This window comes from Carassius carassius, chromosome 12 (assembly GCF_963082965.1).
Source record: "Carassius carassius chromosome 12, fCarCar2.1, whole genome shotgun sequence".
NCBI lineage: Eukaryota > Metazoa > Chordata > Actinopteri > Cypriniformes > Cyprinidae > Carassius > Carassius carassius.
Genome location: NC_081766.1, coordinates 16,677,352 through 16,692,727, shown reverse-complemented (window position 1 = coordinate 16,692,727; position 15,376 = coordinate 16,677,352). Strand labels below are relative to the sequence as shown.

Below are 15,376 nucleotides of genomic sequence, written 5' to 3'. Positions count from 1 at the left end.
ATCTAACTAGCTGTTGTTCTGCCTCTGTTGGTCTAGTGAAGACTTTATCTTTCTAGGTAGCTAGCTATTATTCTAACAGCTGTCATTCTAGCTAACTAACTACAGTATAATTCTATCATTCTGTCATTCTGTTGTTCTATCCATCTCACTTATTCATCTTCTATGATCTTCTCCTGTCACACTTTCACTCTGAATCCTGTTGAAACTGTGGTAATCTCGCTCTTGTGTTTTCCTTTCTTTCTGTCTCTTGCGTCGCGACTGGTAGGAGTATATCCGTCGTCAGTTGGAGGAGGAACAGAGACAGCTCGAGATCCTGCAGCATCAGCTCTTGCAAGAGCAGGCACTCCTACTGGTAACAGAGAGAAGACACTCTCGTTCCCCTTGCTGTTCCCCTGAGCCCTGTCCCTCCACTCCTTGACCTGCTAATGTGCTGACCCATATAATATCTCTGTTAAACTTTAGGCACCCTTTTGTGCATGTAGAAATAGAATTCTCTTTGATTTTACATTGAAGTACTGAAAGTGCAGCTTTGCTTTATTTTTGCTTGTGCCTGTAACATATGAGAAATAATGTTTGATTTAGTGACAGTGGGGACATATTGAGGAGTGAGATATAAGATATGGCTGGACTTGAACCTGAATTGCCCATCTGAGCAGCATGGCTCCAACTTTTTAAGAACACAACTGTGCTAACTACAGTGCTACTGTTTGTACAGTATGGCAGTTCTATATGACTTGTGATTCAGCTGTATAGAGATACATTTTGATGATTTTAACATTTATGTACAATACATCATGTATTATATTCATGATGAAATATTCATCTACACTGCACATTATTTCAATGCTGTAATGTAGACTGTCTAAACAATACAGACAACAAAACAAACTGTTATTTGTGTATTGTGTTCAGTTCATTTAAAGTTGACAGGCAAATGACAGCAAATTAAAACATTTGTTCCTGTGAAATCCTGCATGAAATTTTAAGTGAAACTGGGAGAGATGCAGACCTCAGCAAGATCTTAGTTGCTTCTCTGCAAAAAGATGCAATAAAATTTGCTTTTCATTGAAGCCACTGGGGGGTCAAAGGAGAAAAGGAAAAACTGTGCTTCAGAATTATCCAGGTAGTTTTGTTCTTGAGCTTAAAATGAAGCTTTTTAGCAACATCCCAGATCTCTGTCATCGAGGCAGAATATATCCCATAGATTATGTGTATGTTTACCTTTCAATAGATCCAGCATGTGCATGTTTTGTTTTTGTATGGTCATTGTGCTTTTGTGGTTCTTGTGTTTCGATCCTTGCAATTGCATGACCCTTGTTGATTTTTCGGAATAGTATTTTTCTTTTTTTTTTAACTGTCATAATCTCATTGTTTTCTTTAGGAGTATAAACGTAAACAGCTGGAGGAACAGAGACAGGCCGAGAGATTGCAGAGACAACTCAAGCAAGAGAGGGCTTACCTTGTCTCTCTCCAACACCAGCAAGACTCCAGACCTCCAGAGAAGAAGCAACTCTACCACTACAAAGATGCCGACAAGCTCAGCGACAAACCTGCCTGGGCCAAAGAGGTAGGCAAAACTGAAATTAGACTGAAGTTTTTTTTCCATCATTGCGGTGATAGGTTTTTTTTTTTTTTTTTTTTTTTTAAAGTACCAGGGCATACTTTCTAGCTCCACCCACAGTGAAGTCTGATTTGTCTAAATCCTTATAACTATACATTTAACATCAAATATATTCTGATTGGCTTCACATCATACTCTGTTACACATTCTGTGCAGACAGATGAATTGCTTGTCACTGGAAACAGTTAGGACACTGTGTTACACAGAAATGTTTTCAAGCACATTTTTCAGGGTCATCAGCCTGGAAACTTTTACTGAAAGTCAAACAATGCTTGATGATGAGTCAGCAAAATGAAAACGGACAGATTAACTCTCTTGTTTTATCCTAGGATGTCAACAAAATGACCACCACAGTCCATTTAGAATGCCATATACAGTATAACTGAAGGAAACTGTATTTAATGTTTTTATGTGATGCAGCCCAGACTCTTTTGAACTATATTCATGATAGCGTTCTGCTTTTGTCTTTGCTTTACTAGGCCAAGTGCACACTATAAAACAGAAGGTTGTTAGTAATTAATTATCACAGATCTCAAAATTTTTTTCATACAAAAGCACACATATTAAAGGTGCATTCAGTAGTTTGGTGCTAATTAAAAAAAACACATTTAAGAAATAAATTGTGTTTTATATAGACTGACGAGTTGAATACTGTACTCCTAATAGTTCTTTCAAAAGAGTTTAATAATGTATGGTGCCATTCACCCTCCTTGTGATCCACTGTGTTTTACTAAATGCTGGACAGAATCCTCATGCCCATTGGCTAAAATCTCTTCAGATGTGCTCATACTGTAGCATTGTTTGTGATGGGAAGAACAAAACTTAGAAAATGGAACACACTTATTGGCGTGCTTTACCAGCGAAGAAATGGAAGAATCAGTACTTGTTTGGCCAAGAAGTGAAGGTCTGAATATCAGAAAGACTGACATGGACAAAAAAAGCTAGCATAAATATTGGCAAGACATGCACAATATGGAAAGATCTGATGACAGAGAAAGTCCTGATTAGTAGTTCTTTTTGTGTTGGACAGGTAAGTGATACTAGTATGTTTTATAAAGCAGTTCACACAATAATTAATTCAGTGTAATTTACATAAAACTCAGAGACAATCATACTGATCAATGGTGATAGATGACAGGGCAGTGTCTAACTCTATTGTGGTATTAGTACTTAAAGTACACAAAGGCTACATCTATATTCATCTGGATACAAAACAGCGTTTTCCTTTTAAAACGCTTTCCGTCCACACTAGCGTTTTCAAGCGTTTTCCAAAAGGGTCTGATCCACACTGAAAAATCAGAAAACGTTAAATTCACTTTCTGCGCATGCGTAAAGCCTTAAAAAAGCTCACTGCAGATGATTCACACGTAACAGACACAAAACATTTTCATGCAGTTTTTTGGAAAGGATTATTTTATTTACGAAAATAACTCCCCATTCACTGACGCCTCCAGGTCACACACAGTCACGATTGTATGTCTGATCTAAAACGTCACTGCCCTCATGTTTTGCCGCAAATAGTGATCGCGAGTAAATTTGTTTTCTTGTTTGCAGGACTGTGTTATGAAGAGTGTACAACGTAACACATCTATAGAAATAGTGTGAAAGTGAGTATAATATGCGTCACATGACTAAACTTGTGTCATCATTTTCAAAAGCCTCTGTTTTCACAGTCCACACTGAGACGCGAAAACAGCGTTTTCAAAAAGAAATTTTCTTGATTTAAAAACGTTATCTCAGTGTGGACGGAAGGCCAAAACGGAGAGAAATAGATGGGTTTTCAAATTAAAATATTAGTGTGGACAAGGCCAAAGAATATAAACACTAACCCTAGATAAAGAACTACTGAATGCATCTTTAACACGACAGTTACATCTTGTCAGCAAACATGGAACTAGAAGATCTTCAGCATGTTGCAAGTTTTGCATTTGCATTCTTATAGTATGCGCTTGGCCCAGGTGTTTTTTGACCAACTCAACTGTTTAACCAAAAAAACTCTTGACTCAATGTTTCAGGTCCATCTTCAGCACTTGAAAACTAGCCAACCCATCTACATCAAGCATTCCTCACCCCCATCCCGTCAGCGTCACCCCCCCCACCGGACCCCCTCAGACCCCAATAAACTGGTTCTCCCTTTAAGTGAAAGGATCAAAAAACATTTACAGCAGAGGAAGCAGCAGCAGCCTCAGCCTGACTTCCATGTCTCAGGCCAGCAAGGAAGTCGATTGAACATTAGCCAGCAGGAGCAACAGCTTAGGGTCTGCCATAAGGCTGGGCATCATGCCCGCAGACGCAAGCCAAACCCAGTGATCACCAAACCGGTTAGTTCAGAGAACCTGGCCGCGACCTTAGATTCGCCTTGCCATAGACTAGATGTAGATGAGTTCCTTCCACACATCGCCATTAACCAGGAGTGTCTAAACTCCGATGATGACAGCGTGCTGTCCCAGTCAGCCCCGGAGCACTCGCTCCGAGAGATGTTGGCCAAAGATCATCGTTCAAACTCTGTGCCATCCAAGAACCTCCTGATGGTGCCGCAATGGGAGTGGTCCGTGCCTCTTGCAACATTCAGTTCAGACAATTCATTTCATGTAAATCGCTGCTCCTCTGCTCTTGACCTGTCTTCATCCCCTTCGGTGAAGCTGCCCAGGCAGATTATTAACCGGCCTATCTGGCGCTCCAGTTCTTTTGAATGCGAGAGGTTTTTTAAAGGTCACCACAAATCCCCTAAACATTCCGATATGGCCGCACCGCTCCGCTCTGTATTGCGCTGGATAGGGGTTTCTCCTCGAAGCACACCCAGAGGAACCCCAGTTTCCTCAAGGTCACCATCCCCAGGTAGCCATCGCAGCCCCGTGGTCAGCCCCAATTTGTCCCCGGTAGGCTCCCCGTTCTCCTACAGCAACATGATGACAATCAGGCCCCTCGTCAATTGAGGTGGTCTTTGATCATTGTAAATAGGTGTAATTAGATGTAAATAGCCGTTCCTAGATTGTCAGATGGCACTTTTTTATCTACTGAATGCTATTCCTAAAATCTATGTATGTACATTATGCAACTGGCCATTAAGTAGACTTGTTGACCACTCCACGTGTCTCCATTCCTCCTATTCCCATGGCTCTTACTCATCAGTGACATCATGAAAGCTCCTCTGTCATTTGTTTGCCCCTGTTCCTCCTGATTATGAGCCCCATCAGATGGCCCACCACCCCGCTTGGATGCCTTCTGTTTTTATGTAAGCCTTAGCAATCAGTGCAGCCCATTGCTGGCTGCTTCTGGGTGCATCGCCTATTGGTGTTGGAGCTCCTCTTTTTCTTTCGCAAGGTGGCATGTGGTGAACTCCTCAAATCATTCTAATCAAACCTCTTTGGAGAAAGATTGAATACTAAAGGTTTAATGTTTAGTCTGAAAAGCATTCATCGAGTTTTATATCTATTGGGAAGTGTTCAGAATTCTGGAAGTACTCCAGGATAGCGGAATCAGTTCCATGATTTTGTTTCTCTACACCGTGTCCTGACCAGACACACTAAGCACAAAGCTGAAATCGATTGTCTAGTCAGCAAAATCTAATTTGTCTATCTTCCCAATCCACACAATGAGTGCTGTATGAAAGATGTAATTTTGTAGGCCAACCCTGAAGTTAACCTTGTTCCCTTAACAGTAAAAGCCTAAAGGATTTAATGAGAAGAATAATTTAATAGAAAACAAGCTCTGTGACTAATAATTATTGCAAGTTTTGTTCATCAAGATAATCTTCACAAATGATTTTTTTTATGAATAGAAAAGGGACATTCAAAAAACAAATGACTTTTATGAATAGAATCAAAATATGTTGACCTTGTGTTGACCACACACATTATTTAAAAAAAAAAACATTGACTTCTGGAACATGGAACATGTCATTTCCAGGTTTTAAGACTCATTCCTACAGTGCTCAACTGTAAATTAAAAATAAAATTTCCGCTTATTGGCAACAAATTTCTTGTTGCATTGTGCTTGGATTGGACATAAAACGCTTCTTAACCAATGAAACAGACTTTTAAACACCAATGATGGATCATGTAGTTTCCATTTAGAATGCCCTTTAAATAACCCAAATTATGAACCTAGACATATCTGAGCAAGCTGCCATCCATCTCCACACTAGCCACCCATTTGTTTTTGAATTTGACAAGCTCAAATAAGGTTCTGTATAAATGTGAATGGTTACCTTGATGACTTAGAAATTACACAGGAACTGAAATCCTTTCATCTAGTTGCCAAGCAGTGTCTCATATCTTGGCTTTTTCTTTACCCACTGACATACTTTCCATCCTTTCAACTCTCAAAGGTCATCAGTCTCTTTGCTTGTGGAAGGTGCTGGTCTGCTCTAACTGTTGTATGAATGACTTGATCAACATGCAATGGATAATTCCGCTTCTTGCTGAATAGATTGCTTTTCTCTTTCAGCTGGTGTAATAGTATCAACTGATTAACTTTAGTGTTTGCTGGTGCATTTTTCAATGTCTTGCTAGTTTTCACTTATTTGGTTGTGGTGGCTGAGTTAAATCTGTTGTGGCCTGTTCTAATGTGGCTTTTTATTAATCATGAAGGTTGAAGAACGCTCTAAACTGAACCGCCAGAGCTCTCCTGCCCTGCAGCATAAAGTGGCTAACCGTATCTCCGACCCTTCCCTTCCGCCGCGCTCGGAGTCCTTTAGCAGTGGGGGTATGCAGCCGGCACGGACCCCTCCTATCCACGGCCCTGTGGAGCCTCAGGTACAACATTTAGTTTGGTTTTTGTGAAAGGAATCACTCTTAATGTGCAGTATATCTGTACTGTATCAGTTGTTTTATAAAAGTTATATCTTTTTTCTGTTTTTGTTTTCTGTTCATAAATTCACTTTCAGCATTTAAAACGATTTAATTTTGTAGCATTTATTTTTAGGATTGAATTTTAATATCGGACTTTTGTTGACCATAATTTGAAATTAATTATTGGCTTATTGGACAGAATTTTAATATTTTGCATCCCTGCTTTATTTATTATAAAACATGCTCATGAGCCAGTGTGAAACATCATTTTGTTCTTTAGGGGTGTTATTGGAGACATGTAACAAGTATAAATAAATGTTCTCATTCGAAAAGACAAGTACAGATGGAACACATATGGAAATCCAACCAGCAATTAATAATTCCTTCGAAAATTATCAAGTAGTCACAGATGACTGGAAAGGTCATGAAAATTTGTTGGTGAAAGTGTGTCTGAATCATGATCTAAGCACTTTATGATTGCTTCCTCTTCTTAGATGACTCATTTGGTTCCAGTGAGGTCCCATAGCTCCTCTCTGTCGGTCTCCCAGTCCTTGCATGATCCGTCAGCCAAGGGCGTTTCAGCCTTCCAGGAGATCCTGGAGTCCCATCGGCCAGAGATGCCACGGCAGAACTCCGACCTGACTTCAGAGATACCCCCTCCGGCCCCTCGCATGGCCAGCCGCGAAGAAAAGCCTGACCGCAGTTCCCCCTGGCTTATGGAAGATGACATTCCTCCCAAGGTCAGAATTATTACAGTAATGAACTTTTGAAGATGAACTTTACTTTTTTCCTATTTTAAAAGTTTCACACCTAAAGGGATATCCTTTGATAATAATTTTGACAAACAGACTACGGTTCAAATGTTTGGTGTCGTTAAGATTTTTAAAAATATTTTCGAAAGACTTATGCTCACCAAGTTGATTTAAAAATTACAATCATAATTATTTGTATTTATTATTTTGCAATTTCTAATGACTTTCTTTTTAAAATCTGTTTTAAAATTCCAAATTAAAAAGTTTAATTTTCAGGATCATTGCTCTAGTCTTAACTGTCACATGATCCTTCAGAATTCATTCTAATATGCTGATTTGTTGCATAAAAAAAAAATAATAATAATCTTACCGACCACAAGATTTTGTATGGTAGACAGTGAATGTTTAAAGCACATTAACATGAGACTTTGGTGTGTTCCAAATGAATGATTCAAAGACTATTCATAAATTATGATGTCTCTCTTTGCTGTTCAAGATAAATTATTGTTGTGATCACGCTATGATCCCTTGTCACTGATGTTTGGTCATTTGTGTGTTTGATTAAAGTTGTGCGGTACTACCCAGGTGCCCCAACGGACCACTTCTATCTCCCCTGCTCTGGTGAGGAAGAACTCTCCTGGAAACGGAGAGTCTGGTGGAGGGGGGCGAGCGGCCTCTCAGCTCATCCGCACCAGGTCAGCTAAGCTCAGCTCGCAGTCAGAACTCATGCTGGAGGTGTTGCTCTGTTGGTGTATTGAAGCACTGACTGTATCATAAACTCTCCAGTAATCCAGACCTGAGGAGGGCAGAGCTGTCCCTGGATGTGGCTCTGCAGAGAACAAGCAGTAACAGCTCATCCAGCTCCAGCACACCCAGCTCTCAGGGCTGCTCCATACCTGGATCCAGTGAGAGGAACCAGCAGAAAGGTCAGAATGCTGTGTATGCTGTGTATTTCTTTCTTCATTTATTTAATCTTGAGTTTCTATCATGTGGACAGAACAGTTGTAGAATTCTTACATTATCATCTCACACAACTTTGACGCCATACCGTTTTTTTCTGGGACTATTCCGACTGGTTACAGTACATGGTGATTAAGTAATGATTTTGAGGGATCAAACCAGAAACCTTCTGGAAAGCAGCCTTGAGCTTTAACCACTGCACACCACCATCCAAAAGAAAGTTTTTTTTAGCTTTTATTTACAGGTCAAAAGAGGCAGACAGGCAAATGAAGGATAGAGAGGAGCAGGACTTGATCCAGGCCAGATTTAAACCTGGGTCCCTGTGAGCAATCCTTTTGTTATAAGCCAGTGTATGTGGTCATATTGTGTTATGAGTGACTGGTGCAGACATGAACCTCCCAGAATGCCTCAGTCTGACATCCTCCAAGGGACTGAAGGAGCTGGCACTCGTTTAGACTTCATTCTAGTTGTTTTTGCTGGGCGGTTCCACTCTGTTCACCTTGTCAGATGTGCAGTACTGCGCTCGTCCTCCAGAGAGTGAAGTGGATGTAAAGTATGACATGCTGCATACATTGTTTGCCTTTTTTGAGCACTTGAATTGTTTAGTTCTAGTAGGTGTATTTATAGGCACTTCAAAGATGGGCAGAGTCGTGCTCTTACCAATAGCGGCAATAATCTCAGTGTTATCATTCTGTTTGAGAACAAGTTGTCTTTCCTCCCTAATAATCAGAATACAGGTCCATCAATTTGGGTTTTTCTTAAACTTTTAAATTTGATGTCCTCGAATCTTGAACATCTGTTTAAATCCTGTTATGTTGTTTTCCAGGCTCTGGTAAATCAGAAGGATCTCCAGTGGCATTACAGGAGACTTCCAAACACACTCAGGTGGAAAGCAGAGATTTGAACAAACCTGGTCGACCTGCGGTAAGTTGCATCCTATTGGCACTCATATATTATCTAGCCATATATCATCTAGCCATATCATCTTCATTTCCTGTTTCAATATGCACACTACTATTTGCACTTCCTGTTTTGTCAAATTTTTAATCTAGCATTTGTTTGAAGGTGCTTGTAGTTCTCTTTGGATGTAGAAGTGACCTCTAAACACAGTTCTAGACTAAACAACGTTCAGTCGCAGATGCTGTTTTACTGTTGGAGGCCAAATGTCCAACTGGTTATATTGTTCAGTCTGTCCTCTCTGCCAATTTTCCATGTGTGAACACTAAAAGCTGTTAAAGAAGTGATACACCAAAATTAAAATTCTTGGATGTCACACCTGTCCAAAACTGGTATTTAAAATTAGACTTTGTTTGGAATAACTATCAGTTGTATTAATATTATATTATTGTAATTTTTAAATTAATGATTTACACTTTTTTCCCATTAGTTGGTGTCAATAAAATTAAGTCTACAGCTACTTAAATATTACATAATATATATCTTTAAAAAATGCTGTGATAGTCAATTTATATAAAAGCGGCTGCCAAATGCATGAAAGATACACATTTTATTAGCTTATGCATTGCCAGGCAGGGAATCATGCCCATGACATTGGCGATACCAGCACCATGCTCTCCTATATATATATATATATATTATTATTATTATTATTATTATTATTATTATTATTATTATTTTATTTTATTTTTTGTTATTTTACATTTACTTTTTTGTGGCGGCATTTTGGCTTGGACAACCCAAGTACTTACTTAAGGAAACATATGTTTAGTAATTGAAAACGTCTCTCTGAGGTGTGATTAATGTTTGAACAAAGGCCTTGGGCTGTCTACATAATTAGCTGACCTACAATCTGTATTAACCAGCTCCAGCACTCTTAATGCACGTCTCTGATGTGTTTTCTCTCTCTCCGCTGTTCTTTATCTGTCTTCTCACCTGGACCTCAATTAGGGCTGGAAAGCCAGAGTAAGGGTTGGTAACATTCCCATCCGTCTCTCAATCTAAAGGTTGCTTGGCAGAGGACTTTGGGAATTCTTGCCAGCTAATCCCAATAGCAATGCTGACTTGAGAAAAGCTTGTCCTCTTTTACCCTCTCAACTTTCTCACTAGGCTGGATTGCCAGTGGCTTTGTCAATGGAGTCTTTGTGTGGGTGTGTGTCATTCTCCCCACTACCCGCTCAGATTCTTTCGCCCCAGCGCAAATAACCCAAGCTATTTGTTGGGAGCCTTGCTGTTTCCATAGCAACTAAAGTTCAGGTTCAAGTTTAGTTTTTATGTTGGGTTTAGAGCTGGGATTACAGGTCAAATGCAAACTGATTACAGGTGACCTTTGCTTGAGACCTCCAAAGTACTCAGCAAATCATTTGCAGAGATTAATAGCAATTTCTTGAACCATTAAATGTACTGAATCATTTTAGTGAATCAATTCATTCTAATGGTTCAAGAAAATAAACTGGTCCATTCTAGTGTTACATTCTAATACACCAATTCATTTTAATGAATCCTGATGGTTAATTCTGATGGCTCGAGAAAAAAAAAACAGTAATGTAACATTGAAAAGAAAATCAAGCAACTGAGCTCTTGTCAGCTACTGAAGTTAGTAATGTTACTATATTAGTTATATGATTATCTCTATCTTTCTTTCAGGATCTGACTGCCATGGCTAAAGAACTGAGGGAGCTGCGAATAGATGACATCAACCGGCCGCCCCTTAAATTGACCGACTACTCCTCCTCTAGTGAGGACACTGAGAGCAGTGAGGATGAGGATGGTATTGTGGGGCATGACGGCACAGTGCCAGTCAGTGACATCCCCAGGATCATGTAAGTGCAAACCATTAGTTCTCTCTAAATTTTATGTCAGAGCTGTGGCTTAGCGATCAGGGCATGTTGTGTCAGGGTGCTTATGGGGGCATTTCATGTTCAAGTCTGGCTTGCAACTTTTTTGATCCTCTTCCCCATTCCACATTTATCCTCTCTCGTCTTATTCTTTTTCTATGTCTGTCCATAAAATGAGCACAAAATTAAATTCTGTATTAATCTGATTCTGTAAAATGCAAGTCTAAGTTTCTTGTATTTGTCTTCCTCAGGCCGTCTGTTCGGAGAAATAATGGGTCTTTCACAAGCAGCCACGATGAGTCCTTTGGCGACTCCTACAATGCTGAGTCTAAAGATGGCACCCTAAGAATGAGAGAGGTAAGACCCCAATTCCAGTAACATTAAATGTTATTTAACTCCAAAAAAAAAACTTATTCTCTCTCACTTCTCAAATGTGTAACACACTTTTGACTTGATGTTCTCTATAGAACAATGAAAAGCAACGCTTGGGCCACAGCGGGAGCAATGGTTTCGCAGGCCACGGGAACCTACCAGACCTGGTGCAGCAAAGCCACTCCCCATCAGGAACTCCAACAGGCCTTAATTCCCAGCACCTAAACTCTATGGATAAGGTAGATAACATTTAAGAGGGATACATATCCAATATATTTACCCAGGCAAAGCTATTTCGAATCCGGCTTGAGTTATTTCCCAATCCTATGCTACCCTCCTCTCCCTTTAATTTGCTCTCTTCTCTTCACTATAACTAGAATTAAAATGATGCTAAAGGGACTAAAAATGTGAGGAAAACACTTTGCTGTCCTAATGACTCCCATTTTCATATCTCTGTTGCAGACATTATTTACTGACTCATAGGCACAAGTGAAAGTCTAAAATGTCCTGCTGTGTTACAGAACTCTTTTTTTTTCCTTAACCATCTATTATCTAAACAGCAGGAATTGTGCTTCTGTTATATTTTAAGCCCCAACCCCAGACTGTTTTTCTCTGAATGCCTGCTATTAAATCATTTTACTGGAGCTGACATGGTTCAATTGTTGTTTTTTATCAGTTTTGTCATGGAGGTGGTTCGAAAGCTTCTTTCACTCCGTTTATGGACCCATGTGTATATCAGAGCTCCCCCACAGGCGACAACGATGAGAGCTCAGCGGCCGGTAAATATACAGATCACAAACAAACACATCCTGTTTTCACTGCCTGCAACACTGAAAGGAAGAACATTATGCAAAGTAATTTGGATGGCACAACATTTTGGACAAAATGGGTTTTAAAATAGATTTATTCTGGGCACTGAATGAGATAAGAGCGGTTCATAATTTAGCTTTCTCCTGCCGGGTTTGGTTCTTGTCCAAACATCCATTTATGAATTAAATAGTTCCTCTTTCATTTAATGGGTTTTCTTGTCTTCACACCTCTGCAGCTTTGTTTGCTAATGAGCTGTTGCGTCAGGAACAGGCCAAACTGAACGAGGCTCGCAAGATCTCTGTGGTCAATGTCAACCCCACCAACATCAGACCTCACAGCGACACCCCAGAGATCCGCAAGTACAAGAAACGCTTCAACTCGGAGATCCTGTGTGCTGCTCTATGGGGTACATCACCGCCTTTTTTTGTTTCAGTTACTCCTCAAATATACATTCTTGAGTCAGAATCCAACTCTGACAAGTATTGTGTTTTGTGTTTGTGGATGCTCAGGTGTGAATCTCTTGGTGGGCACTGAGAACGGTTTAATGCTGCTGGACCGCAGCGGTCAGGGCAAGGTGTATAACCTCATCACTCGCCGACGCTTCCAACAGATGGAAGTTCTAGAAGGTCTAAATGTATTGGTCACCATATCAGGTTGGTCTCACTACAAAATAAGTAGTTGAAGTTGACATTTCAGTGTCGTGTACTGCAGTCAGATGACAATTAAGTCCACATTTTTAGGCATAGTGCTTTTTTCTGCTAAAAAAAAGCCTGGGGCCAGCTCTTTGTGTCATTTGGGGATACATTTAATGTTTTATTAAGATGTCAGCTTTGTCATTGATGTTTGCAGGGAAGAAAAACAAGCTACGTGTCTACTACTTGTCATGGCTGAGAAACAGGATACTGCACAATGATCCGGAGGTAGAGAAGAAACAGGGTTGGATCACTGTTGGGGATCTGGAAGGCTGTATTCACTATAAAGTTGGTAAGTCTCTGCTAAAGTTATCACAAAAATACAAAAGTATTTTATATCAATATAAATTTCACAATACTCAATACCAATACCATCATATTACACAGTATCAACTACTATCCATATAAAACTTAATAAAGAATAAAAGTTAAAAGAGTTTGATGAGTCAGTGAGTTTTCTATTTTAATTGTCAGTATTGTTTCATAAATATCAGCGACTTCATATTATCATCAAAAAAATTATAATTATAATAATTTTTTTTAGATATTTTATTTGCAACATTATTATAAACATTGACCACATATTGGTGAGCCTGTATTAATTTTTTTATTTTATTATATTTTTTATATTTTATTTACAATATTATATATAAATAGTAGCATCTTCATGGAATACAATGTGAGCCTGTATTTAAGTTTTTTTATTATTATTTATATTCCATTTGATTTGCAACATTACATATTAATAGAAATAGTAGCAGCACATTAGACAATGTGAGGCTGCATTTTCTGAGCATGCAGAATGAAGCAACGTCCAAGATATTGGGGTTGAAAGATGAAGGCTTCCCTGTTAGAGCAGAGGCTGTTAAGACGTAGGCAGTTGAGTAGACTTATCAAGATTTCTGATGCTAATCGAAAGGATTGACATTCAGCTCATCTCTAACAGCATGGAGAGTATCAGCGGGGGACGGTCTGTTTCATTGTATGAATATGACAGACTGCCACTGTGAGCTGCAGGTAAATGAAAGCATGATTTATTTTGTTTTCAGTGAAATACGAGAGAATTAAATTCCTGGTGATCGCACTGAAGAACTCTGTAGAGATTTATGCATGGGCCCCCAAGCCGTACCATAAATTCATGGCATTCAAGGTATGATGGTGTTTTCTTATCTTTCAAATGCTCTCTGCATTTCTTACTTGCTATTTAACTAGCATATAATAATATAATTTTTCAATGAAAGAAAATGCCTTAAAGGTTTGCATGCATTAACTGCCTGTTTAACCAGCCCTCTAGACTCAGCATCCATTTCTGTATCTGTATCTCTTTTTTTCTGGCAGTCGTTCACAGAGCTGCAACACAGGCCTCAGCTGGTGGACCTGACAGTAGAAGAGGGTCAAAGGTTAAAGGTCATCTATGGCTCTAGTGTGGGCTTTCATGTCATAGATGTGGAATCTGGAAACCCTTATGACATCTACATACCATCACATGTAAGTGATGTGTTTTTAAATTAACCTCATAGAAATGCTGGATCCGTTTCTGTTGCCATCAATAATACATTTACGATACCGAACCCTCTTTAACTACAAATTAAGTAGCTGTGCAGACCTTTGGTTATAGTTTCTGATACTAGGCTGTGGTTTGGTGTCTGTAAAAACACAATTTAGTTGTGCTTCTGGGTAAGGGAGCCGGTCATGGGTGACATCCTCTTGATTGGTTGAGAGGTTCCCTTGGCAGTGTTTCTCTTGGGGGTTGTATTCTAATCTTAGTGAAATAACATATGCCTCCACACGTTATGTTCCCTTCACAGCACTTGAAAGTGTGAAAAGTGTAAGGATGATTTCAGGAGCTTTGAGGAAGTCAGAAGCTTGATTTCTGTATTTGTTCATATACTACATACTGTATACTATGTTCAGATAACGAATGTTTATTTCAGATAGATAGATAGATAAATAAATGTCAGTTGAAATGTAATGCATAACAACCAGTTGAAATACTCACTGCTTAAATATACAACATGGTAAATCACAGCTACCAAAATGCAATTATTAGTGTAATTTAATAAGCTTTTTGTATGAAATGCTATTCTTCCATAGATTCCCTTTGGTAAACAATGATTCCTTGAATTAATAAATGTAAATGGATTACATGGCCATCTAACGGTCTCCTTAAGATCTGCATCATGAACTGCCAGTAACCCGTTCTTCTTCTCTGTCTTAGATCCAGAGCAGCGTGACCCCTCATGCCATCGTGGTGCTTCCTAAGACTGATGGCATGGAGATGCTGCTGTGTTATGAAGATGAGGGCGTTTATGTCAACACCTACGGCAGAATTACCAAGGACGTGGTCTTGCAGTGGGGAGAGATGCCCACCTCTGTTGGTGAGTCTGTTTCAATACCCTTCCCAACTGTGCAAGAGGAAACAGGGCCATACTGAATAGAGAATGACTTTTATTTATCTTCAGAGAATAATTACAAAAACAGCATATTTTGCTGTATTGGCTAATATTAGCATGAGTCCATAGTGACAGTGGCACTGATATCCGATTGGCCTCTAGTGCAGTGTCTGTTTCTGTTAGCTGCC

General features: G+C 39.4%; 1 protein-coding gene across 5 annotated transcripts in view; it reads left to right on the top strand.

Annotated features, from left to right (window-relative positions):
• LOC132154938 (TRAF2 and NCK-interacting protein kinase-like) overlaps nt 1-15,376 on the top strand; it is a 68,288-nt gene that overhangs the window by 49,820 nt on the left and 3,092 nt on the right. For 2 of the 5 annotated variants that reach the window (XM_059563673.1, XM_059563674.1), the window contains 17 exons: nt 1,382-1,567; nt 3,637-3,942; nt 6,214-6,378; nt 6,909-7,154; nt 7,734-7,861; nt 7,953-8,092; nt 8,953-9,050; nt 10,731-10,906; nt 11,173-11,278; nt 11,389-11,532; nt 11,970-12,061; nt 12,331-12,509; nt 12,613-12,756; nt 12,953-13,087; nt 13,845-13,945; nt 14,134-14,283; nt 15,014-15,173. In XM_059563673.1, the coding sequence (XP_059419656.1) occupies nt 1,382-1,567; nt 3,637-3,942; nt 6,214-6,378; nt 6,909-7,154; nt 7,734-7,861; nt 7,953-8,092; nt 8,953-9,050; nt 10,731-10,906; nt 11,173-11,278; nt 11,389-11,532; nt 11,970-12,061; nt 12,331-12,509; nt 12,613-12,756; nt 12,953-13,087; nt 13,845-13,945; nt 14,134-14,283; nt 15,014-15,173 (2,656 nt within the window). Of the gene's footprint in view, nt 1-265; nt 353-1,381; nt 1,568-3,636; nt 3,943-6,213; nt 6,379-6,908; nt 7,155-7,733; nt 7,862-7,952; nt 8,093-8,952; nt 9,051-10,730; nt 10,907-11,172; nt 11,279-11,388; nt 11,533-11,969; nt 12,062-12,330; nt 12,510-12,612; nt 12,757-12,952; nt 13,088-13,844; nt 13,946-14,133; nt 14,284-15,013; nt 15,174-15,376 lie in introns of all 5 variants that reach the window. The other 3 variants (XM_059563672.1, XM_059563676.1, XM_059563675.1) reach the window with 3 other exon arrangements.